A 27,571-nucleotide genomic window follows, 5' to 3' on the forward strand; every position below is an offset into this window, starting at 1 on the left:
GAGATATAAGAAAGGCAACCATGGCAAAGATAATTCTTTTACTGCTTCCCACAGCATAGCTACAGTTGATGGATGCTTCTTACATTCTTAAAAACATAGTCCTGTCCTGTTTTGCCCCTTAGCTTTCCCCTCAAATTTATTGGTTGAGCTTAATATTAGTATTTTGTTGTGTAGTAACAGCAGCTTTTGAAAGTGTGCGTGCATGTGTGCGCTTGCGTGCGTGTGTGTGTGCGTGTGTGCAATTGCACATTCTCTTCACACTGATAGTACAATTAATGTTGATGTCAATTTTGGTGTTAATTTTGGGTCATGATTAGTGTTGACACTTCGTGTCAGACTAATGGCATTTATGGGCACCATCAGAATAAATGTTAATATTGTCATGTTTTTAGTATCTGTTATAGTAACATTAAAGCAAGTTCCTCCCAGGAGAAAAAATACATGTATGGATAGATAGATAATGCCTTTCTGTGTCGCTGGTGTTACTCAGCGAGAAAATGACATCTCAGGGCAGAATCCTAATCACTGTTTGGAGCATCAGAAATAATGATCACCTCTGATCGGGGGTTGTGAATAATTCATTTGGTTTGATTTTCACATCCTGTCCAGTGATACTTTTCAAACCAAATGTGTTTCTACAGGAAAATAATGGTCCCACTTCTTATGGAAATACTGTGGCACAAATCATTTTACCCACATAAAAACAGTTAAATAAGACTGTTCTCTTCTGCTTGCTTTCTCCTCCCCATTCCCTCCTCCCTCACTTGCATGTGTTTATTCTAGAATCAGACTGTGACCAAAGAAATATTTTCTTCCTTAGAACTTGCATAAGGCAGATATTTATTTCTGCTCATCCTTTGCTTATTCACATTAACTCTTTTGATCCTCTTCCCTTTTTTCATTTTAATTAGTTTAGGTTGATAACCCTAAACCTAAGAAACCTGCTATTCGGAGTATCCTGTTATCAAAAATCATCTGAAATTACAGATTTTTAAATGATTTATGGCTATATTAATGAAAACATAATTGGCAGGAAGCGGCTGGAACCACTCGGTAAGTCAGTGGTCAGGAAAGAAGCTTGTGCGCTACCTGGGCCCCGGAGCCCGAGTCTGAACCTTCTTAGGCCATAAACTCACCCACTGTGGCATACGCTCTCAGGCTGCAGCCCTCAGTCCTGGTTTCACCTCCATCAAAGCACTGGAGGGAGAGAGAAGCTGGAGCAAGGGGATTCAGTGGTGGAATTTCCTTTGGTTATTATTTTTCAGTTAATGCACTAGGCATCTTGGGCTTAGGTGAAATCAGTGAATGTCACATTCCTAATACATTGTCACACTTGTGTATATATGCTTTTATAGTGATTGCAGAATTTTCAATATAAAGTCTCCATTGTATATATAATATAGATAGACCCATCTGTATAAAGTAATTTGACTGAAAAACTTACAGTGTCCTAATTAAATAGGGGGAGAATATGACTGTCTTCTGAAGTAATGACCCAATCCTCTGAGACAAAGCTATTCTTAGGTAGCATATTTTGAACCATTTCTCCTGAATGTTGTGACCTTTTTTTTTTTTCCTCCCTCTTTCTCTCTCTCTGTCTCTAAATCTAACAAGCGCAGGGGGAAGCGTTTCTCAACCTACTTCTCATCATCAGACAGAAAGTATTTTGCATTCGGAAACCATTTCCAGTATCAAATTCAATTTTGTCAAGTGATTAGTTGAGTTTGGTAGAGAGTAATTTAAAAACACAAAGCTGGAAATGGCCATGGTGCTTCTGCACTGGAGGAGAGCGGTTGCTATCCTCAAGTTGCAAGCCCTCTTCCAATGACTATGCATCACAAGGTGGATTATTGTGTTACATGTCTTTGCAGCTGTTACAGACCTGCATCTGTTGACACCATGTGTTCCTATCCCAGGCTGCTAGAAGAAATAGGGGAGTGGGTGAATTGATACCTTGCCTGCCTATCAGTGCGAACGTCCTTTTATGTACATATGTTTGTAAAGCTCTTTAGCCCCCTTCAAGATGAAAGGCTCTGTATAAATATAAGCTTTCGATTTTAGTACATGTTTGTAATACATGTGGTACAGTCCTAAATATGTATTTAGCTGATAGGCACTGTTCTTGTCTATTGTACAAATATTGACTTTAAAAGTATAAATATGTATTTAACCATCAGACCAGAAAAACACTGAAGCAGTTACTTCTCAGGTAGAGATATTAATATTGTATAAACCTATATATACATATGTTTACATTCTACTACATCATTGCAGAGCATTTCTTTTTTAAAAATGAAATGATAGCTCCAACAAACTAAGGCAGTTCTTGATATTCTCCCTTCGAGGTGAGTCTTGATTTTTAATTTTCATGCGTTTCACTCTCTCCTAACTTTATATAAATATGATCTGTCGCGGTAAGACTAAAATGTAGAGTCAGCTTTTGTAAAGTATGAGAAATCCTTAGGCTGGGGAGATACTTTTCCCTTAAAAAAATTTTTTTTATTATGGTACGCTAAAGTAGAGACAATAATATAAGTTTTCACGTACCTGTCACTCAGTGAAGAGCTATTTGGTAGTCTTTTCTTAGTTCCTTTTAAAACAAATCGCACTGACATCTGGAAGCCTGGAGAATCTGAAGAATAAGGAAAAACTTGAGAATAAAATGTAGTAGTAAGACCCACTACTGTGACCAAATAAAGGGGATGTCTCATGAAAAAAAAAAAAACAAACTTAAATCACATTGACAATTTTATAAACACATTACGGAGAATTTAGAAAATAGAAAAAAACCCCACACAATCCCATCATTCTAAAAATAATTATCATCCCATTTTGCTATGTTTTTTTTTTTTTTTTTATTTCATTCCCCCCTCCTCCCAACACGCCTGTAGATACAGTGTTGTAACACTTACTGTGCACTTACTATGTGCCAGGTACTGTTCTAAGGCTTACCATGGATTTAATCCTTACAACAGACTTTATAGAAGAGGTTATTATTACCCCATTTTACTGATGAGGAAGCTGAGGCACATAGAGGTCAGTAACTTACTTAAGTGGCTAGAAAACTGACTGAATCTCTATTCTGTCAGAGTCAGATTCTATTAGATTCACATTCTCCAAATCTGGCTTCTGAGTCTCTGTCCTTAACCACCACACTGTTTTGCATCTCATAGTTATTATGGTATACAGACAAGTTTGTTATACCACTTCTTCAAATTTAGTATATCATGGGCATTTTAATATGCTATTTGTGGTCTTCATAGCCATCATTTTGTAAGGCTGTACAGAACACTAATGATGACCTTATTAGCCAGTTTACTTCCCTCCAAAAGAAGGAAAGGTTTTTATCATGACATTTATTTTTTAACTGTTTATCTTAAAATATTTTAGATTTATAGAAAAGTTACAAAGATAGTACAGAGAGTTCCCATATACCTAATGTTAACATCTTACATTATTCTTGTTACTCAAATAATCTTTTATGTAGGCTGAAAGAGGTGTGTTAAAATATAGCTAAATAAAACCATTGATTTTTCTAATGTTGACATTTTGTATAACCATGGTATAATTATCAAAACTTAGAACTAACATTGGTACAATACTAATAAGTAAAATACAGACTTTGTTTTGGATTTCACCAGTTTTTCTACAACTGTCCTTTTTCTGTTCCAGAATACCACATTGAATTTAGGTGTCAATGACATTTATGTTTGTGTTATAATTGATGTTCATCTTTCTGTATTGTTTCTGCTAACTGCAGTGGCACTAGTCTGGAATATGCTTCCTTAATTTCTCTAGTAAAGGAAATTATGTTAACTGTATTTTTAAAAAATAAACGTACTAGCTATAAGGACAGGTTACTTAATTCCTCTATACCTTAGTTTTCTCAAGGCAATAATAACAATTGCTTCTGAATTAATAATTTGAGAACTTTTTATAATTGGAAGAATTGAGACTATATCAAGTTAAGTGATTGGTTCAAGATTATATAGCTAGAATAAAGCTGAGATTTGGATCAAGGTAGGATGATATTCCCCAGACTAACCTCTTAACTATTGTCAGTACTTGTCCATATTTAGTATAGTACAGCTTGTGATAGATGTTCAATTAATGGTAGCTATTATTCTTGTTATTTTTTAAAAAATAAAATAGTTGAATGATGTTTAGGACTGTTATTCTGTGATCCCTAGAGATAAGTCATAGACAGTGTTCTAGCCCTTGGTGGTGACTATTTTCCAAGAATCATTTAAAAAATGAAATGACTGTGGAACAAGCAAATATTTATTACTCCCATATTATGTGTTGGGATCCTGCTAGGCACTGGAGGAGATGATATAATGGTTTAGGCTGGCAAGCTAAAAACGGTCCTAAGCAATATATGATTAATTATCGAATGAATTCTCTACATGAAGGTCTTAGTAGGAGATCGGAGAAGAAAGGGGTCACTTGAGGCTAGGTAAAGCTTTACTGAGGAAATGGAATTTGAATGAATCTTTTTGGAATGGGTAAGATTTGGATACGCTGAGAGGAGAGAAAGGGGCAAACTTTGTATGTTGAAGTTAATATAATAGATTGCCATTTGGAGTAATTGATTCATCAAACCCATAGACATTGTTAGTTTTGTATGTGTGGGGACATTGAAGCTCAATAAAGTTATTTTTCCAAGGTCACACAATTAGCAAGTGATAGGGCCTAGATATGGATCGAAGTTAGTTTGACTCCAAAGCCCATCTTCTCCATTATGTGCCCTATTGTTCAATTAGCAATAAAATCTAAATTTCAGTATAAGTTGAGCAATAGATGCCTTCTTGGATGTTTATCCATATGCTCACTCAAAACTTAATCTCTTCTGGTAGGGAGTCTGACTATACAAAGGCTGGGATAGCACTCTCCATTCTGTAATGGTACTTTTTAAAGGAGGAGGGAGGTGGTCGATGAGGAACACACTTTGGAAAGACATTGATAAAGAGTAGTGTGTTCTTGGTGCTGCTGTGTTGACACCTAATTAGAAGTCAATATTGCAAGCATAATGACCTAGCCAATTGCTGAACTGACTGCCCAAGTGACACAGTTAGAGTCCCCAGGTAATAACAAAAGATAAGAGTATTATTTGCCTGCCCAGTGCCACACAGACAAGATGTTTGCATTAGCATGCAAATGCTGAAGTAGATTCATCAAGGCTTGTCTCTAAGCTACTTCTAGCATAGGTGGCTAAGGTTAATATATCATAAAATTTGGTGTAAAACCCAATCTTCCTAACTACAAATGCATTTAGAGGAAATAGCTTTTCCTTCCTGAAAAACAAGAGATGTTAGGTTAGAGGGCCACGTGAGAAAGCAGGTGTAAAATATTTCTCCCCACACAGGCATTATATTAGCCAGCTTCTTAAAAACCATGACCAAAGTTATCCCGATATTTGCAGTTTCTCCGTGCTATATTTTGGAAGATCTGTTTCTCCTTCCTTTCTGTGTCTTTAATGAGCAGATAGAGTAATACCTTATCTCTGAAGGTGATTGGATTTTTTTCTGTGTATTATATCCATTTTGATTTGTATTTGGCCAATGGTATGATATATTAAATAGCTTATATTTATCTGTGGGTGTTTCATATATATATTTCTTAATGCTGAGAATCACAAATAGCTGTGTGGAAAGCTTCAACCAGCCTGATTACAGTGGATGTGCAATTGGATTGAGGATTGTGTACTCAGAGCTTATGATCACTGGCCCGGTTGAGTCTGGGTGATGCATGTGGCTTTCCAGGGATGCTGCTATTTACATCTGTTAATGGCCCTTCTTGATGGCCGGCTCCCCAATGAGGTGATATGCAGCAGCCTGGGGATGAGGGACCAAGGCTGCAGATGTGGCTGGGCTCCATTAGGCAGGACCAGGAATGCTCATCTGGTAGACTTTGTGTTTGGGAGCAAGTGGAGGGGGTGGGAGTGTGGGGGGCGGGGGAGACAGAAAGAAATGGGAAAAAAAAAGAATGGAAAACATTACTTATCTGGGTATAGGGAAACAGACAGGCAGGCATGAAAAACTGCAGCTGTAACTGGGGTATGAGTGAATAGAAAAGAAATGGAACTAGCAAATAAACAAGTAGAAGGATTGACTAGATCTCATATAGAAGGGGATTAAAAGAAGAGAGGGCTGGGAGGGTTTGGGAAGAGACATGTCACCCCTGCCTTTTGAGTCAATATCATTTGTGTGGCTGGTCAGATGCTACTGAACAGAGAGTAGAGATTTACATATATCGTTCCTTGCGTGCTTTGGTTTTCTGGTGCTGGGAGAAAGTGTCAAGAGATGCTCCCAAGGATGCGGTGTTGAGCTCTAGTGAATTCTTGCAGAAATGGAAGATACCTAAAGCAAGCCAGTAAAGAACGCTGCTATTACTCCTGTCAAATGCTAGAGAACAGTAAAAGGATCCAGGATCACAAAAGTGGTATAGTTCATGGCAGGTGATTCTCTTGCTGCTCTCCTCACATGTGTAAGAAGTTTTTCAGAAAGACTCTCACAGAAGATGGACCTTAGTGTCTTAGTAGATAGGGTAGTAAATTAGGGAGTTTGGGATTTAATTCCCTGCACCATGGCATTCTTCCACATGTATCCTGAGTGCATTTAAACTTTGGTTTTGGTTTTTCCATCTTTAAGCAGATTGAAACAACTGTGAAATACATAGTAAACCAACTATTCTCACCATAACCTAGAGAAGTGTGCTAGAATGTTTGTTTTAACTTCCCACAGGAAACTTGGCTCTTCAGCACTAAATATCTTTACATGAAGGCTGTGTCTAAGGTATAGTCTGATACATTCAGGGAACCTGAAAAAAAATTTTGCATGTAAGAAGCTTCTATTTATTTGTTTCTCTATACCTTTGCAGATTGGCATGGTAGCTTGGAAAATGACCCTTAAAAGTCCTGAATACCCAGAAGGCCGAGATATCATTGTTATTGGCAATGACATCACATACCGAATTGGGTCCTTTGGGCCCCAGGAGGATTTGCTGTTTCTCAGAGCTTCTGAGCTTGCCAGGGCAGAGGGTATCCCACGCATCTTTGTAGCAGCCAACAGTGGAGCAAGAATTGGACTGGCAGAGGAAATTCGTCATATGTTTCACGTGGCCTGGGTAGATCCTGAGGATCCTTACAAGGTACAGACTAAGCAAAGATAAAACTTCAAGACAGTACATGGTTGTGTGTGTGTGCGCATGCACGTGTGTGTCCACACGAATAAATAGGTTGGGGGAAAGGTAGAGGTTTAAGTTCAAAAGTCAGGACTTACAGTGAGCCATAACCATGTTGGAGACAAATTGTCTCTCAGTATATTCACCTAGTTTTTTTCCTCCAGCTTTGAAATAGATTGCTGTTTTCTTGGGTTGAACACAAGAGGAAATAGATATGCATTCAGCATGAGACATGCTAAGCCAGAAATATCTATCTTTAAACTATTCCACTGTGGCTTCCAGAACTTATGGTCAGTCATTTACAAAAGCCCTTATATCCTCAGCTTCTTCTCTGATTGTTCTCTACTTGAAATCTGCCTGTCCTCTAAAGACTCTGCTTTCCCTGTAGCCCTCTTAAAGAGTGACTGATATCTCTCTTCTCTCTTTCCCTGTCCCACTGAGCCTGGAGAGGCAAGAGTGTCTTCTTTGTGCCTCATCACTGCTTCCAGACCCTTCTGCCACACTGTTTTCTCTGAAAACGCCCATCTTCGAATCTCATGCCATCAGACTGTGCTAAACCACCACTTACTAGAGTGGTCCCCACCTCTTTGGTCACTCCTCCTCATTCTTTGCATGTTTTAGTTGCCGGCACATTGTCACTTGCTCCAATACAACGAGCCCTGTTACAATTCTTGGTGACTTCTATATCCATGTAGATGATCCATCCCATAATCCAGCCTCTTAAATCCTTGACTTTCTGTCCTCCGCCCCAGCTCAGCCTTTTCTTCTCCATGATCTTAATTTCAACCATCCCTTTCTTTGCCTCCATCCTCCTTACATCCTCAGCTTACATTCTATGGTCAATCATAGGTTAATCATTATAATCATATTATAATTACCACCTTCCCTACACCCTCAACTCTCTTTGCTTCTCTCCTCATTCTGCTTACTCTGTCTCTCTTTTTTTTTTTCTTTAAAGATTTTATTTACTTATTTGAGAGAGAGAATGAGAGAGAGAGAGCATGAGAGGGGGGAGTGTCAGAGGGAGAAGCAGACTCCCCGCTAAGCAGGGAGCCCGATGGCGGGACTCGATCCCAGGATTCCAGGATCATGACCTGAGCCGAAGGCAGTCGCTTAACCAACTGAGCCACCTAGGCACCCTGCTTACTCTGTCTCTTTACAAAAACCTTGTTTAAATCCAATATTCTCCATTTACTCACATATGTGAACCAGCATAGCTGGATGCTGACAGAGAAAAATATCCAGTGCTATAGACTGGTCTTACTTTAAATTCATTTGTGAACCTCCCAAATGATAATTTCACATCTTCTCCTCTCTCCGTAAACTTCCAAAACCCTCTTGCCCCATCATCCCTCTTAGCTGACAACCTTGCTCCCCAATTCACTGAGGAATTGGAAGGAACAAGAAGAGGGCATTCGTAAGCTCCCACATATCTACATCTGTGCCTTTATTCTCTGCATCTCCCCTGTATTTTGGATGAACAGTCCCTGCTCCAATCTAAGGCCAGTCACTCTTATACGCTTAACCCTTTCCTTCTTGCATCCTCATTTTTTCCCTCTACTAAATCTACCCCGTTACCTCACAAATAGCACTCCATTCACTATCCTTATTGACAGCAAAGCTTCTTAAAAGCATTGTCTTCTTGCTATCTCCAGATACTCTCCTCCAATTCCTTTGGAACCCACTTCAGTTAGGCTTGCACCCTCACCAGCCCACTGAAGCTGCTTTGTCAGGGTCACCATGGATTCCATACTGTGAAATTCTGTCACGACTCTCAGTCTTCATCTGAGTGTCTCAGCAGCCTTTGACACAGTTGGTCACTCCTTCATCCTTGAAATACTTTCTCCTCTTGGCTTCTAGGCCCCAGAGTCTCCTTTTATCTTCCTAAGTGCTCCTTCTCAGTTTCCTTCACTGAGACATCTTTTAAATGTAAGAGTGTTTCAGGGGATGATAGAAATATTCTATATTTTGATTGTGGGGGTGATTTCCCAAGTATCCACATTCGTCAGAACTCATCACACTACAGTACTTAAAATCAATGAATTTTATTGCATGTAAATTACACTTCAATAGAACTCATATTAAAAGTGTGTGGAAATTGTTAGTGACTGTGTTTCTTTTTGGGGTGATGGAAATGCCCTAGAATCAGAGAATGGTAATGGTTGCACAACATCAGAATATAAGAAAAACTACTGAATTATTCATTTTAAAATGACCAGTTTTGGGGTGCTTGGCTGGCTCAGTTAGTGGAGCATGCGACTCTTGATCTCAGGGTCGTGAGTTCAAGCCCCACATTAGGCGTAGAGCTTACTTAAAAAAATATGTCCAGTTTTTTTTGTTTGTTTTTTTGTTTTTTTTTTTTTAAAGATTTATTTATTTATTTATTTGAGAGAGCGAGAATGAGAGAGAGTACATGAGAGGGGGGAGGGTCAGAGGGCGAAGCAGGCTCCTCGCTGAGCAGGGAGCCCGATGTGGGACTCGATCCCAGGACCCTGGGATCATGACCTGAGCCGAAGGCAGACACTTAACCATCTGAGCCACCCAGGCACCCTATAATTTTTTTTTTTTTTTAAGATTTTATTTATTTGTGAGAGAGAGAATGAGAGACAGAGAGCATGAGAGGGAGGAGGGTCAGAGGGAGAAGCAGACCCCCTGCCGAGCAGGGAGCCCGATGCGGGACTCGATCCCAGGATCCCCGGATCATGACCTGAGCCGAAGGCAGTCGCTTAACCAACTGGGCCACCCAGGCGCCCCAAAATATGTCCAGTTTTATGTTACATGAATTTTAACCCAAGGCCCTACATAGCTTGGCCTTCCAATACCACCCTCCCTCATTTCTTGCTGCAGACAGTCTCACTCCACACTGGCTCCACAGGCCTGCTTGCTTTTTCTGGAACTGCGTGAGGCACACTCATGCCTCCACACTTCTGCACCTACAGTTCCTTCTGCCTAGAGCTCCACCCCCCACCCTCCCCACCCTGTCCTGATATCATCATGTTTTGTTTCCTTCTCTTCTGCAAGGCCTTACTCAAATGCCACTTTCAGTGAAGTCTTCCCTGGACTTTTCTTTCTACAAGTTCAACTCTTGGAATGCTCTTTTTTCTTTTCCTTAAATGCTATTCTCATAAATATTATATGTCTTATTTATTTGTGTTTTTTCCATCTCTTTCACTAGAACATAATAAGTTCCATAAGGCTGGGAAATTTTGTCTGTTTTGTTCATTCCTGTTTTTCCAGTGTCTAGAACACTTGCCCATAAGAGGCACTCAGTAAATACGTGGTGACTGACATACTAATGACCCTGAGCCCTACAAGGTTCTTGTCATAAGTCATAGAAATTCAGTGACAGATTCATGTCTCTTGCATGTTGTGCTCACTGTGGGACAAATTCATTGAGTTAAACACTGGCATAATTTCTCACAGTATTTAAAACGTTTTCTGCTGCTTGCTTACTTTTTTTTTTTTTTGACTGCGTGACTAATTCACTTAAGTTCAACACATATATCCTATAAACCTACTTTGTGAGTGTGTGTATAAATAATTACAAAAAGTTAGTATAATTTTTTAAATGTAAATAGGAATTACAAGTTGTTTATTGAAAACAGCAAAAGGCATGAATTCAGTGTTCACTGATGATTATCACTGCATAGAGTTCTGATTTTAATATTGCCTTCCCAGTTTTATGATCCTTTCAATTATCTCTTACCCATTTATATTTTGATAGTACTATGGATTTGAGAAAGTAAAGAATAGTACTCCAAACAGTTCTTTTATTTTGTGTTGATATCTTTAATAGAGGTGTCACAAAAGATCAGAAAATGACCCTTTAACCCAGATGAAAATGAAATGGATGGAATATCCTTGCAGTTGTAGCTACAAGATGCCTTGTTTCAAGGACAGTCAGTGACTGGAGAAATAGGCACCTTCCATCTTTCAAAGGAGAACTGTCTATGCTGGTATTCCATTAGACAGTAACTCTAAGAAGCGATGTGGCAATTTAAAGCTAGCTTTGGGACAAGCTGTGTTATGCATGCTCTGTGGTGTCTTCTGGTTATGTGCTGATGGCAAATAATGAGTTAGAAACTATTTGTGCTCCACAGGGATACAAATATTTATATCTGACCCCTCAGGATTATAAGAGAGTCAGTGCTCTCAACTCTGTCCATTGTGAACATGTAGAGGACGAAGGAGAATCCAGGTAAGTATATATGTAGTAGAATAATTTGGCTATGGATTAAAGATAGGAGAGTATGATCATTTCTTCCTCACTGTGCCGCTGATCATGACCTTGAAGAGCAATGAAGATTGCTTGTTACATAATCTGCAAGTCTTAGGTTTATATCATAGGTCTACCACTAATTAGCTGAAGACCTTATTGATTGAGGTTTTTAAAGTTTTTTTTATTTGAGAGAGAGAGAGTGTGTGAGAGGAGGGAGGGGCAGAGGGAGAAGCAGACTCCCTGCCGAGCAGGGAGCCCGATGTGGGACTCGATCCCGGGACTCCAGGATCATGACCTGAGCCGAAGGCAGTCACTTAACGAACTGAGCCACCCAGGTGCCCCAGTTGATTGAGGTTTTTAAATTATGTTTATAATTATTCATTTTAGAAAAGTTGGAACATGTGAATAATTATGAAGAAGAAATAAAAACCAGCTACAATCCTCCCGAGAGAGAACAATTTTTTTTTAAGATTTATTTATTATTTTAGAGAAAAAGAGAGGGTGCAAGTTCAAGCAGGGGGAGGGGCAGAAGGAGAGGGAGAGAGAGAAAATCTCCAGCAGACTCCCCGCTGAGCAGAGTCCCACATGGGGCTCGATCTCACGACCCTGATATCATGATCTGAGCTGAAATCAAGAGTCGGACTCTTAACCAACTGAGCCACCCAGGTGCCCCGAGAGATCACAATTATTAATGTATATTATATTCTTGCTGTCTTTTCTGTATATATATGCTTTCTTTCTACATAATCAGAATCATAATAGAAAAACTCTTTTGTAATTTGTTCTTTTCACTAAAAACTATTTTGGGGGGAATTTTGTATATTCTTAAAATATTATATGAGAATATGATATTTAATGGCTTCATAGTAATTTATCATAATAAATATTTTATTTTGAACTTTCAGACTATTTGCACTATTTACTGCTATATTCCTGGGCTAAATGTTTTTTTTATAAAAACTTTTAGGAATATCTCTCATTATTCCCTTTGGGCTAATTTCTAAAAGTGGAATTACTGGCCAAAAATATGTCTATTTTAAAGATATTTTTGATAAATTCAAATTGCCCTCCCAAGTCTGCACTCCCAGCAGCAATATGTGATAGTATGTTCTTCCCCTTTAATTTTTCTCCACCCTTGCCAATATTGATTATTGTCAATTAATAAAAAGATTAAAACAGCAATTATTTTAACTGGTACTTTTGAATACTAGTGAGGTTGAACATTTTTACAATCTATCTGCAAGTATTTTCTAGATTGCTAATCAACTACTCCAGTACCATTTATTGAATAATGCATGCTGTCCTCACTTTTATAATAATCTCAACTCAATTACTAGGCTTTGTATTGGTTTTTTATGCTGTCTGTTCTTGAGCTAATGCCACATTATTTTAACTATTCTAATGGGACAGATTTCCCCACATTCTTAATTTTTTCCCCCATGTTTTATTAGCTATTTTTATCTTTTTCTTTAGATTCATTTTTTTAATTACCAAAAACTTTCCATAATGATTTGATTCAAGTTACATCTATAAATTAATGTAGGAAGATCTGACATCTTCATAATATTAACTCTTCCCAGCAAGAAACATGGAACATGCTTTTCCATTTATTCAGGTGCATCTTTTAAAGTCTTGTGATTTTCTTCATATAGGTTATGCCAGAAGTTCCCAGTCTTTCTTGATTCATAACACCCTTGCTGTCTCAGTAATGTTTTCATAGCACCTTTGGGCTAAAAGTTATACCCAATATTTCTGTTTATTAAGTAGTCAGACCCAAACAACTTCGTAAGTATTTATACTCTAACAGTAATTATTTGGGAATTATCATACACATAAATGGAAAGGTTTTTTTTTTATTTTTAAATAATTAGAATTAAGCAATTAAGTAATTTTACTTACTAATGGGATATCTCCATCTATACGAAATCTCAAGACTTAGATTCAGCTTGGATGTCGCCACCCTTGTTTCTTGTTCTGCATTGATTTTTGTACAGAACTTGTTTTTTGTTTTTTTGTTGTTTTTTTTTTTTTTCCACAGAAACTGAAAACCCAGCTTTGCAAAGATAGGACATTGTCAAAAGGAATGTAGTATTATCTAATGTTTAATTATGAACTACCTAAATCTAGTAGTTCATGTGGAATCCAACAGATGTTCCATATCAGAGTGTTTCCTCTCAGATATTTAAAATATCCCGCAGTGCCCCTCGCAGTTCACCGTGACACCAGAGGCACCATGCGGGTATAATGGGATTTTTGTCGTTTTTTAAATGTTTATTCCTAAATATTTTTCTTGCTATTCTGAATGGGATTCCCCCTCCCCATTATATTTTTTAACACTTTATTATTGATATTTTTAAAAGCTATTGATTTTGTGGGGCGCCTGGGTGGCTCAGTAAGTTAAGCATCTGCCTTCAGCTCAGGTCATGATCCCGGGGTCCCAGGATCAAGCCCCACATCGGGCTCGCTATCAGCAGAGAGTCTGCTTCTCCCTCTACCCTCCCCCATCTCGTGCTCTCTGTCTCTCAAATAAATAAATAAATTCTATTTTTAAAGAAAAAGCTATTGATTTTGCATATTGCTTTTCTTAAAGCAAAACATTTTTCTTCTCTCAGCTACAGTTTCCTCATCTGTAAAATGAAGATCAAGTGAATTAATATATGTAAAGTCCTTAGCACAGCACTGAGTACATAGTAAGCAGTCAAAAATCCTGGCCACTATTATCTGTAATAATGGAGAGGATATTACCTACTATACTGGATTGCTGTGAGGATCAAAAATCATAATGTATTTATGAATGTGTTTTGTTAATTGTATTACACTACACAAAGATTTTTATTACAAATAACATAAAATTTAGTACTACTTCAAACAAAGATAGTCTTAATGGTAGAAGACTCAGATCATAGAGCAGAAAATGGGAAATTTGTATTCTTTTTCATGTAATACAAAGGGAGAAGATGTCACTTAACAAGTCATGAATACTGAAGCGGTGTGTAGTCCTTAGGAGGGAAAAGATCTGCTTTGCAGGGAAGGCTGACTGGACCTGAGCGTTCGTGACTACATGGCATGTGAGCCTTCCAGAAAGGACACATTAAGCCCCCCTCCAATTACTGTGGCCCTTTAACCCCTTAAGGGAGATTAGCTTTGCCTGCAACATAACTCTAGAATTTAGAGCCTAGATGCAGAGCAAAAGGAAGAATTGGAGAATTTCTGGGAGAGGCTAAAGATAGAAAGACAAGGGAATCTGGGAAGCAAAGATGCAAAGCCAGAGACCAAGGGCAAGGACAAAGGGAAGGAATTGGTGGAAGGTTAGAAGTAAAGAAAGAAGGGAACAAAGAAATATGAGGGCAGAAAAGTAGTTTAAGAGCCACCATGGGATATTTATTTATTATTTCAGTGTATTAAACCATGCCCAGTGCCAAGCTTTCTGGGTACACACAGAACAGTAAATAATACACACCCATCTCTACTTCCAACTTTGTATTTTTCCTTTCTTTTATTAGTTGCATTCCCCATCTCCCACTTCCCATTATCAGCTATCACTCCTAAATTCCCTGCCAAGAAGACAGATGAGTGGCTCCCACTGGATCCACAGGATGCTTTCTGAACAATTTGGCCAGTATTTCATTTCCACACACATTCCATTTGCCCCTCCAGAACACTAGAGCCAGGACCGCTCCTGTAGGCACGTGATATTTACGAAAGAGCAGGAATGGGCATGTACTATTTTGATCTTACCCTTAGTCCTGTCTTGGAAAGAGAAAGGATTTTTTGACTTGAGAAATTGGGCTGAGCATTCTCACTTGGCCTCTGAATTTTTTTTTTTTATTATTCCTTTGTAACATTTATCTAAAATTGTTGACTTAATGGCTGTTGCTGATTATAGAGAGATCTACATTGACCCAACTTTTAAGAAACTTGTCCTAGAAAGTAAGAGAGGGCATCTAAAATCGGAGCGCCATATATGTGTCAAGCCCTTTCTTTGTTGCTTTAATTTAACTCTCATGTCAACCCTTAGAGGTAGACATTATCTCCATTTTACAGAAGTTACTATTATCCCCAGAGTTACATGGCTGCATGTGTCAGAGCAGGGATTTAAGCCTGTCTACTTCATTTCAGAGTTTCCTCTTTCTGCTATACTATATTGCTTCCAGCAAAAATAGGCACCAAGCTAAGGAGTAAAGATAAATGAATGAAAAGTGTAAGAGTATAGAGCACTGGCTTTAAATGAGCTTTCAGGATGCTTTTAGCAGCCTCCTAATGGTGATTGTTATTTTAATGGATTGTTACTCTTGGGTTTAACCTTTATAATTTGGCATGTCTGTATCCAATAGGTACAAGATAACTGATATTATTGGAAAGGAAGAGGGACTTGGAGCAGAGAACCTTCGAGGCTCTGGAATGATTGCTGGCGAATCCTCATTGGCCTATGATGAGATCATCACCATCAGCCTGGTAAATCTTAATGGAATATAACATTTTTGAAGAACTGACTGTGTGACTAGGAGTTATTTTTGTCCCATCTCTGTATTCAGTCCCAAATGAGAACATTCCTTAAAAATTATATATCTACAATTTGATTTTAACTGTGCATGATAATGTAAATAATTTAATTTCCCAGATAAGCCTAGCGCCTCATTTTAGCCTTTAGTTTAACTTATTTCTCTAAACAGAGCTGTAACAGCTTGAATTTCTTTTTGTACTACTTTCCTTGTTCTTACCTCTAGTGTAGATGCCAAGCATCTGTGAAACAGGCAAAAGTATAAGAGAAGTAAAGGGCCTGTGAACCTTTAAGTGTCTAATACTTGAATCATTCAGCGATTTCTGTACCTTTTCTTTGACCAGGGAATTGTGGGGCTTAATATTGTTTTTTTTTTTTTTAAAGATTTTATTTATTTATTTGACAGAGAGAGAGATAGCAAGAGCAGGAACACAAGCAGGGGGAGTGGGAGAGGGAGAAGCAGCCTTCCTGCCGAGCAGGGAGCCCGATGTGGGACTCGATCCCAGGACCCTGGGATCATGACCTGAGCCGAAGGCAGACGCTTAACGACTGAGCCACCCCAGGCTCCCGTGGGGCTTAATATTATTAATCAAACTTCGCAGAAAGCAATATTTTTTTCTGTTAATGTGGATTTTATACATCTGTGCCTTAGTTCTTACACTTTGGAAAGGACATAAATATGTGACATGTAGAATTTATTCTCTCTCTCTCTCTCTTTTTTTTTTAATTTATTCTTTTTGAAGGTTACATGCCGGGCCATTGGGATTGGGGCTTACCTTGTCCGGCTGGGACAGAGAACCATCCAGGTTGAAAATTCTCACTTAATTCTGACCGGAGCTGGGGCCCTCAATAAAGTAAGTTTCTAGGGTCTGGGAGAAGTATGTGAAGCTGTTTGAAGATGATTCTGAATTCTTAATTCAAGACCCTGATTAAGGAGAAGCCATTCAGGCCATGCCTCCCTCAATCTATTTCCCTCTCCCTCCATCTTTCCTGCCCATCGCCTTGCTTACCTATTCATTCATTCATTTGTTGTATTCAACAAATATTTTGAGGACCTACTATGTGCCAGGCACTGTTCCAAGAAGCCCTGTGGATATGTTCATGAACAAACCATATAGAATCCTTGCTCTGAAGGGTTTACATTCTAGTGTCTTTCTAGAAAGACAGAGAATTAATTGAATGCTTTTTTTTTTCTGCCCTCCTTCCCTTTCTCTCATTTATGAATAAGTGAAGAGATCTATTCCCAGATGCGGAGCTGTCTCTGAAACATCTTCTGAACGTGTTGACAGTATCAGGTTTTAATGTTCTGAGAAATTTGTGAATGTACCTCTTAAAAAGGACACTTAACGGTGGTCCCTTGTACATAGAGGAAGTAATTGATAAACATTGAATGGAGAGATGGGTGGACAGATGCATGGATGGATTGCTGGGAAAGAGTATGACAAAGATTTATCATCCCTTTAAAAGAAATTCTTGTGCAAGATGCCTGGGTTGCTCAGTCGATTGGGTGTCTGACTCTTGATTTCAGTTCAGGTCATGGTCTCAGGGTTGTGGAATCAAGCCCTGCGTCAGGCTCAGTGCTCAGTGGGGAGTCTGCTTGAGGTTTCTCTCTCTCCCTCTGCCTCTACCCCTCTCCACCGTGCTCACCCTCTCTCTTTCTCTCTCTCTCTCAAATAAATCCTTAAAAAAGAAAGAAAGGAAGAAATTCTGTGCCTTTTCAATCTGAGCTCATAGGGGCTTTTCCAAAGGGGAAAAATAAAAAAAACAGTTGGTGAGGTCACTGCTTGTAAGAGTGAAAACTAAGAATACCTGGATATACAAAAAATCACGTAGTTCTGACTTCTCTGCAGACATAGGAAAATGATTTTCTCTCCAGAGCCAGGAATATGTAATAGTCTGGGACTGGCTGGCTGACCTTGTGCAACTCATATAACCTCTCCGCTCCTCCGCTTTCTTTGTCAAAGGGGAATAATAATTTACAAGCTTAAATGATGTGGTGGAGATCAAATGGGAAAACATAAGTAAAAGTACCTAGCACCTGGCATAAAGTGTTGGTCCTCATTACAACTTCAGTTCCCTTTTCTTCTCTTATACATGATTTGGTGATTTATCTTAAGTTATATGCACACTGAATTGTATCGGATACTGGGTTTACTAAACTTGCACAAACTTTATCAAGCCTTGACTTTCCAGTGTAAGGATAGGAATCAAGTGTTCTGTTACCTCGTTTTTTAAAAGTTGATACATCCATTGGTCCAATTAGCTTTTGGAGTTGTCAGAAATGAGGAGAATCGTTTGATGTGATCAGTTTGCTCTGTACATTCATATAAGGTCTGTATCCTTCTCTGGGCTTGCTTTTCCCTCTAAGGAAAGGTAAAGCAGTGCTAACAATGGCAAACTTGGATACCCCGCTCCCTTTTTTGGAAAGTGGCGGAGAAATAAAGATTGTGAACTGCCACTACTGAAGGAGACTATTGCAGTGGGAGAAACTGCTGAGTCTTAATTTTTTTTAAGTTGCTCTTTTGGATACCTTCTTAGGACAAGCTATTGATGAATGTTGAAAGAATTGTAGGTGCAGTTATCTGTAAGGGTGCAATTTAAAGAAGACACCTATATTCCTATTATGTTCCCATACCTGGACAAAGAGCTAATTTCTGAAATGTATTTCATTACATTTTCTTATTTTCTCCCTAGTAACATGTTATACCCAAAGAATAATACAAAAATACAATAATACAGTAATACAAAAAGCAAAGGTGTTGTTGCTGGGGGTTTTTGTTTGGTTGGTTTTTGTTTTTTGCCTAGAAACTTGCTAGTTGAATTTCATTTGTGCCATAAAGAAAGCATTAGGGATTTTTTCTTAAAATCTGGTTGAATTGTTCTGATCAGATTTATTATGTTCCCCCTCTTCCTAGCCTACAGGGCTGCTTGTTGAAGGAGAAGTGTAGTTGTAGGGGGAAAGACGAGGAAAGCTGTAGCTGTAACTTACCAAACAATGCTCCTTTCCAGAAGGACATAATCATTTGTAGCTGAAGGGAGTGATCAAGTTGTAGAGGTTACCTAATCCTGCTCTGCCTGCTTCACTGTCTTCACGTCAGTGCCTCTTAAGTACACAGACATGTTGTTGGAAGACACCCGATTTCATGCAAATTCATTCAGAATGTCCTGTGTGCCCCTTTGCCTATCCAGTATGAAAAAGGACACTTATATGCAAGCTGCGCGCTTAGATTGCTTCCTCCGACTCACTCCTTTTGCGTGTTCTGTCTTTGTGTATAGTGGTGTCTTTCGACATCTCTGTTTGCCTTTCTTTCTGTAGGAATCTGTCTCTGTGGGTGTGTGCAGGTCACTTTGAGTGCGAGTCTCTTCCTGGGTGAGTGCTGGTCTCTCTCTTTGTGTCTGTATCTTGCTTCTAGATCCCTCTCTTTCTCTCTGTGTGCCTCCCTGAGTATCCATGTGTGAGGAAGTCTTTGTGTGTGTCTGAAAACACTGTAGAGCCTCCTTAAGCCTTGACCATTTTGTTCGGGTATGTGTGTACCTGTGCAAACTGGAAATGTAGGTGGTATATGCAAGCTTTGAGACTGTAAACATTTGACTCCCACCTTTTTGAGTCTTCATCCTTTATGTTAAACATGGGGGTGAAGAATGGGAAGGGAGGGGGTGTGCAGAGGTTGTAGGAAAAAAGAAATCTGTGTGTGCAAGTGCCGATCCCGTTGACCCCTTTGAAAATTGAAATAATGATAATGCGCGTCTCCTGACTGCATCAAAGTATCAGCACATCAAAAGCCAGGAGGCATGAAATGCAAATGATAAAGTGAAAGCAGATGGATTGTGCATGATCGCCTGATGCCCAATGAATTTTAAAAGGTGCCGGTTTGCAAGGGGGGGGTTGGGTGGGGGTTGGGGGTGGGGGGACTGAAATAAACACGTTATCCCTGCAATTTTTTTTTGTTCTTGACGCTCACTCCTGACAATATTTTTTCATACTTGAGTGAACACCCACTCCATCTCTCCCTTTCTCCCTCTCTTTTTCTCTCTCTCTTTCTCTCTCCTCTCCAACACCCCCCCACCACCACCACCTCTTACACGTCTCAGGTCATGTCGCTGCAGCTCCGGTGGAAATAATAAGATATAAACCACGAGGTTGTTATTTGCATAGAAATAGCATGGAGCCCCAGGCAGCAAGGGAGAAGGACACAGAGATCATTTGTCTAAAATTTTAATGAAAAGTTTTGCTGAGGCAGAGATTTTTTGAAACTTTCTTTCTCCCTGCTTTTCTCCTCCCCTCCCCACCCCACCCCCACACCCCATCACTGATTTGACTTAACATGGTTCAATTTGAAGAGAAAAGGTTGACACACCACATATCATACTCCTGTAATACAGCAACATGTAAATTGTTTGTTCCTTTAATAGATATGAAGCTGGAGAGACACACATTCCCAACTTAATACATTGCATGTATGCGTCAAGCTTTTATGGCCACACTCCATCTCACTGCACACGTGATGTTGCCTGTCGTTAGCCAACCTGTTTTTAATTAGTTTAGACCTTCCTACCTTTTGCTTCCAAAGACTCCTACTTTTTGAAGGTTTTCTTTTTGTAGCCAACAGTAGTAACCTGCAAATAAAATATAAATATTTTTTTATATTTTTCCTGTTTCTTTACTATCAGTGGTTTTACCATACACTTATACATTTTATTCATGGGCACCATCCTTTGCCACTGTGTCTTTTGTTCCAAAACCAGAAAGTGCTTCCCGCATTTGTATTTTTGTCCCTTTCCCCTTATTATCTCAGTATTTGTATAATCTCTTTCCGTGTCTATCTTGCTCTTGGTTGCCCGTAGTTATTTGTAACTATTTGTAAATATTTGTAATATTCAGAATATTACCAAGTTGAGAAATGCAGTATCTGGGTTTTCTTAAGTGCTGCAGAAGCAGATTTGCTATGTGAACTAAGGCAGTGGGCTGGTGATTAGAAGCAGTTTGGATGACTTTATTTGAAACTTAGATCAAGAACATCAGTCCAGCTCCTTTCGACCTTCTGGGGTGAGCTAGTGGTGTCAGGGCCATTTTACAGATGGGAAGACTAAAACAGAGGTAAAGCGACTTGGTTCCATTGGCAGAGACTAAATCAGCATGAGAACATGAATTTCCATGTCCCCTAAGTTTCATTCAAGATGGGCTCAGTTCCCTGTGCTTAGTGTCCACAAGGCCTGAGAAGAGAAGATGGTCTGGTCATTTTCCTTTTTGTGCAAATGTCATGAGCATGACGACGTAATTAAGAGAAACTTCCAAGGGTCTGCTATGTCATGTCACCCAAGGTAGAAGACCATAGGTTTCTAGCTCTACAAACTATAGGCTGTAGGTGGCAGATGGCTCAGAATTCCTCACTGAGTGGTAAGGCAGACCTGATGGATGCGACAAACTACCCTGCTTGAAGGGTGTCATGTTAGCCTGGCAAAGACAGCAACATATGTGCTCAGGGAACTGGTAAGATGGGCCCTTAAGGGGCTGGGACAGTTTTTGTATAGCCATAAACTCCTAAGTCAAGGCGCCACTGGATATATCCAGGAACTTTCAGATTTACTTCCCGCACCCCACTCTGTTTCTACACAACATCTTTAACATGACATTTAGTGGTAGGTAGGCTCAAAGGACTAGTGTTGTAAGGGAACACTGACGTAAACGAGAGCTGCTAGTTCTCAGTCCATCCCCCAGACTTGGTGAGGTATACACAGAGAAATCAGAATTTGCGATTTATAGCCTGTCCTAATTGTCTGTGGAGGTAGGCATGTGCCAGTGGCTGTGATAGATGGATTATAGATTCGTTCAGGAGTTGATATGTGACATTTTAAAGCTTCTCCTTTAGGGGAAAAAATTCCCATAATCTCATCTCCCTTACCCCTGTTTCTACTGCATCTGCCAGGAAGAAAGAGATTATAAGGTGGTGTGGCTAGGCTATATATGTCAAGCCTGTAGGGCCCTAGTTCTAATGTTGCTTTTGAGACTTCATAGGAGTCCTTCTCTGGATCTCAGTTTCCAAACATATTTTTCTGTATCTGGGCAATATGAAATGTGAAGTTATTGCTCACTTAGTTGGATACAGTATCAGAGTTCCTCCCACGAGCTCCTAGGACCAGGGACCTGTACTGTATGTTCTCTGTACTCCCCCATGACTCTGTGACACACAACATGAGAGAGTCGTGGAGGCTCAAGAAGGGAAGGAGAGAGGGGCGCCTGGCTGGCTCAGTCGGTAGAGCATGTGACTGTTGGTCTTGGGGTCATGAGTTTGAGCCCCACATTGGGTATAAAGATTACTTAAAAAAATAATAAATATATATATTTTTTTTAAAAAAGGAGGGATAATTTAGCTCTTGCCGTGAGTCAGCATTGTAACTTTCACATAACTTAAAGAGCTGGAATGGTTAAGAGCGTGGACACTAGAGCCAAACTACCTGGGTTTAATTCCTGGCTCTGCCCCTACTAGTTGTATGACCTTGGGGCAATTTTTTTACCTTTTCTGGGTTACAGTTACATTAACTGTTAAATGAGGATAATAATAGTACCTGTTTACCAGGTCTTGTGAGGATTAAATGAGTTAATATAGGTAAATCACTGACACCGTTGTAGTGTTCCCTAAGATGAATATAGAGTCCTATCTCATTGCAACTCATGATCCAGGCCCTGGAAAGGAAATACAAACACAACATTCTCTATACTTTCTGATCCTTTGAGGGCAAAAATTCCTTTAAGAAAATGTTAGATGTCAGTCCTCGCCGTGGCAGTACATTCATGAATTGACTTTCCCAATAGATGTTATCTGAAGACAATCACCGCACATTGGAAAGCCGTTAACGTCAGAGGCACCGTGTTCAGGTCTGATAGGGTAGTATATGTGTCAGTCATCTGTCTATAGGAGTCCCCAAGGACTTGTTGATACAATAGCCCATAATCACTCTAAGGATCAGACCAGCAATTTGCATTTTTAAAAGTCCCTAACTATCTATTTTCACAATAGACAGTCCCTGTACTCTGGAAGCTCCAGATGGGATCGCTCTCCTTTTTAAAGAAGGCATTTGAGCTTCCTTTCTGAGTAAGCCTCACTTTAGTATTATGAATGAGTTCTCAGAAAGGATTGCAGTGGGCACATCTCCTTAGTTTTTAAGCCCTATTCCCCCATACCTCCAACACACACACACACACACACACACACACACACACAGCACATGGGCAAACCTGGCCCCGTTTTGGGGATGCTTTTATGTTTCATTTGATGTTCCTCAGGTTTGGTAGTTTCTCAGGGCGTTGTTTCATGTTTCACCTTGGTTCCTCAGATATGTTTGAGTCCATTAGTGAGTCATTGTGATCTGCCCTCAGCCTGATCCTCTGGTTTGGAAATCTTGCAGGGTAGAATTTCCCTTCAGAGCTCCATTAGAGACATTGCCTCTGACCAAGAGAGCCCTGTGTAGGTATGGTGGCTTGGAGACTATTGACTTGGGAGAACCTCAAATAAGTATCAATACTGAACTTTTAGATGAAGTGAAAGCTCTGAGGCCCTGCCTGAGGCATTAAATACAGACTCAGGAATTACCGTGTTTGACAGCCTCTTAAAATTTGCTCAAACTTCTTGAAGTTACAAAACCTTTAGATTTAAAAAAAAAAAAGGCAAACAAAAACTTTTGGTCATTGCCCTCCCTGCCATTTACTAGGTTAAGTAACTTTGGGCTTTCACCTATTTGGGCCTCAATTTCGTCTTTATAAAACACATTTCCCATCTTAAGGTGAAGACCAGAGGATCTGTTAATCTTAAATTCTCTTTAATTTCTAGTACTCTGTTATGCTCTGAAGATGTATATTAATTTGTAGCCAGGGAACCATGTTAGGCTGGAGCAGGGAGAGGATAGATTGGGCATGAGGGTGAGTAGGATCTAAAAGAATTGCCACATATTAGGGTGTTATATACTAGAAAGATTACATATTAGTGATATGTGAAGTTATTACATAGTAGCAAGATTAGGAATGGGAGTGTAAAGCAAAATTATTGAAAAATTTGTTCATCTCATTTCTTATCCATATTACAAAAACAAATGCCACATAGTAGTGATGGTGGTAATGTTGTTACTGTTGATGACAGCAAGTGGCCATAGAATTATAATTATCAGGAGTGGAAGATCCCCAAAAGTCCAACCACCCAACCATTGTTTGAATTTCCTCTGTAACACCACTGCCAAATATTCATTCGTTTATGCTTGAAAAACCCAACTGAAGGAGAGCTCGGTACTTTATGGCCCAAACCCTTTCATCTATATGAAGTTCTTACATTTAGCTATAGTCTGTTTCTTTGCATAAACAGACCAATTCCTCTTAAAAAGTAGTGTTCAAAATTAGCAAAGCAGCTCCCAGTGTTGTGGTGTAACGTGTGGAATTGAGTGGAACCAAAATCTTTCCCATGTACTTTGCTTTCAGAGTCTGGCCTTGTCTTAAGAACAAACATAGTAAAGATGAAAATGCTATCCAAAGGTAGAAAGGAAACTGGATTAATAAATAACATTCTTGCCAGCCAAAACTGTGAAATAAGTAGGAATTACAAGAGAAACAGCTAAAACTTACACCATTTGGATGTACTCTGTAGAATGTTGGGGGTCTGCTGCACAGTGTCATGCAAGGCTGTAAGAGCCTGATTATCTCCTGCTTCCCCACCTCCTGCCTTGTTGACCCTATACATGGTTGGAGGATGTTTTCTTGGGTGCTGTGTAGTTAGATACTGGTTAAAATCACTGGGTCCAAAGTTAGGTAGTACTTATTTCAGAAATCAGTAAAGGTAATGTAGACTGAGGTACTCTAAAGCTCTAAGGGCACACAACCAAATCTAAAAGGCTAGAATTTATTTCCCTCTCACCTCAGTGAGCAGTCTCCGGCTCACTTTGTATATGTGCACCTTTGTCATCTCTCTGCCCTATCTCCAGAGTGTCCATTTCAACTTCCAGGATTGTGCTGCTTTTTGAATATTGGAGTGAAGAAATGCCTCTGTCTCACAGGTTCCGTGGCATGCAGGGTCTCTGCACTTTCCGCCTCTAACAAAACATTGTCCCTGAACTCAAGCTAAGTGCCCTCTTAGGACTGTGAGCATGATCCCTTAGGCAGAGTAGCTCAGCTTCTTCATTTTCCAGTCAGTCATATGTTACACCTTCTTATGCTGGATTTTCTTCACCTTTCTCTCCTTCCATAAATGTTCATAGCTCTGTCTTTGCAAATTAGTGTTCACTGGAAGCTTTGCTTTTCCATTTACCCTTCTCTCCTCCCTTTAACCTTTCTTCTCCCCAGCCCCAGCCTGAAACCCAAGTAAATTAGCTTCTCACCCCTGCCCCCCAGTTAAAAAAAAAAAAAAAAAAAGAACCATACTCTTCCAACAGTGTCTGTTCTTGGATTTGCAGTCAGCAGCCATCTCCAATAACCATCAGGCTGTCAGCTTTGCAGCTCCCCACTACCTCCCACCTCCCCCATCACTCACCAGAGGAAAAAGAGAGCCAGAGCAAGAGCTTGAAATATATCATGCAATAGTGTATCATGAATTTGTTGTGAATCACAGCAGTGAAGCAGGTTTATTTATTTCTGAGACCTTAAATCAATACAAAGTAGGTCTCTTAGTTCTGAAGCTGGGATGGAGTGTGAAAAAATGAGCCCATTGTACTCTTAAAACTTTGGGGAAAGGAGATGACAGCTATATAATTCCACTTACCAGGCACTAGGGGCTTTAATGTGAAGGTGACAGGGAGCTCTTTGTGCATTTAGAGCACCATATCTTCTAAATAAAAGATCTGTAGACTTGATAGTGGAGCATAGCTCCAAGTTTAATAATCTCCAAGCATTAGACCAAGCCAGTATATTCCCAAGTCAGAGAGTTCCCCCCCAAACACTCATAAATTAAAAGTGCAAGAACTGCACACGTTGGTAGATTAGGAATGCAAGGACTCTAGTCTTTCCTAGCAGAAAGACAGACCTGGGCTGTGGCTGTGCACAGGCTGCTGTGTGAATATGATAAAGACGCAGGAAACAAGACTATTTAGAAACCTGGCTCCTGGCTGTTCATCATTCTAGGGAATGTCCCCTATGCTGGATCCAAATTGAGCTATGTCCCCTCTCACTCAGAGCGGCCATCTTCGCACATCTAATCAGCTAAAGTACACAGTCAGGAGTGTTGAATTATGAAAGGAGAAGCTTTAAGAGCTCGTTAGATTGAACTACAGATTACCATGCCCAAGTGTCAAGTTTTTCTGGTTGATTCTTGACTGGTTCCTAATTTTAATGTCTCAGTGTCTGGAATTTAAGCCTTTCAAAATAGTGCACATAAGAGAAATTGAGAAATCAGTGTTATTAAGGAAAAGAACCCACCCAAATTTCACTAACAGCATAAGATGCAAATCTGAGAAGTGAAGACCATTGGAACATATAATCAAGTTTTGAGTATCTTCATTTTCTATCTGACCCATTGATAAAGTATGCCTTTTCTCAACAGATAAAGCAGGTTTATGCAGCTCAGTAGAGCAACCCTAATATAATATGACTTTATATTAGATAGAGTTACTAGCTTAATTCAGGCTCAGGTAAAGATTTTTGAAAGAAAAACCCAGTGTCTGCACTGGGGATAACTAAAAGGTTGGGAAAATTGAACCACTCATTTTGCTTAAGAAAGTTGCTACACAGTTATAACACTAATATGGAAGATTTCTTTTGCTTCTCGTAGTTCAACTTGCTGAAAATAGAAATCAAAGCTGAGTTTTTATAGAGCACTAAGAATTACAGCAGTTCACCTGCATTTACTGCATGCCAGTTATGTTCTGTTCTTGTGCTGGGAGGCATACAAAGATGATTTCTGCTTTCATGGAGCTTCAAATTTAGACTTGAAAGACAGTAAATAGGCTTTTCATGTGTTCTAAGGGTAAAAAATAAAATCGCTGCCCACCCTACATAAATAAGAAAACACAAACAAAAAGGTTGCCGAGATGAACAGTTGGTGCTACTCCACGAGAAGCTGGGCCCCAGCAAGCACCGAACTCTTTACCTAGCCACTGGTGGGCCCAGGCAGTCAGTCACACAGCCCTCTGCCTTTCCACACCAACCTCATATCTTCTGTCCTTGTCAGAAACCCACTGGGATCTTTAAAAAAACTTTTCCATCTTTTGAAAACATCTGATAGAAGAATGTTATTGAGAATATATGAAGAATTCTCACAATTATAAGAAAACAGCACAGTCATTTTAAAAATGGGCTTAATTTGGGGCACCTCGGTGGCTCAGTCAGCTACGCATCCAGTTCTTGATTTGGGCTCAGGTCATAATCTCAGGGTCGTGGGATGGAGCCCCACGTTGGGCTCCACGCTTATTGGGGAGGCTGCTCAAGATTCTCTCTCTCCCTCTGTCCCGCCCATCCCACGCTCACTCACTAAAATAAATAAATCTTTTTTAAAAATTAAAAAGTGGGTTTAATTTAATTTTTTAAGAAATCTGAACAGACATTTCATCAAAAAAGCTATGAGGATGGTAAATGAGCACATGAAAGGATGCTTATCATTAGGGAAATGCAAACTTAAAACCACAATTAGGCACTACTAAAATAAAGGAAAAATATGTTTTTTTTTTTTTTAAGATTTTTATTTATTTATTTATTT

General features: G+C 39.5%; 1 protein-coding gene across 2 annotated transcripts in view; it reads left to right on the forward strand.

Moving 5' to 3' along the window:
* ACACA (acetyl-CoA carboxylase alpha) overlaps nt 1-27,571 on the forward strand; it is a 239,733-nt gene that overhangs the window by 154,383 nt on the left and 57,779 nt on the right. For both annotated transcript variants that reach the window (XM_044921884.1, XM_044921885.1), the window contains 4 exons: nt 6,880-7,149; nt 11,283-11,380; nt 15,736-15,856; nt 16,646-16,756. In XM_044921884.1, coding sequence (XP_044777819.1) covers nt 6,880-7,149; nt 11,283-11,380; nt 15,736-15,856; nt 16,646-16,756 — 600 coding nt within the window. The remainder of the gene's footprint in view (nt 1-6,879; nt 7,150-11,282; nt 11,381-15,735; nt 15,857-16,645; nt 16,757-27,571) is intronic.

This window comes from Neomonachus schauinslandi, chromosome 15 (genome assembly GCF_002201575.2).
Source record: "Neomonachus schauinslandi chromosome 15, ASM220157v2, whole genome shotgun sequence".
In the NCBI taxonomy this organism is placed as follows: Eukaryota; Metazoa; Chordata; class Mammalia; order Carnivora; family Phocidae; genus Neomonachus; species Neomonachus schauinslandi.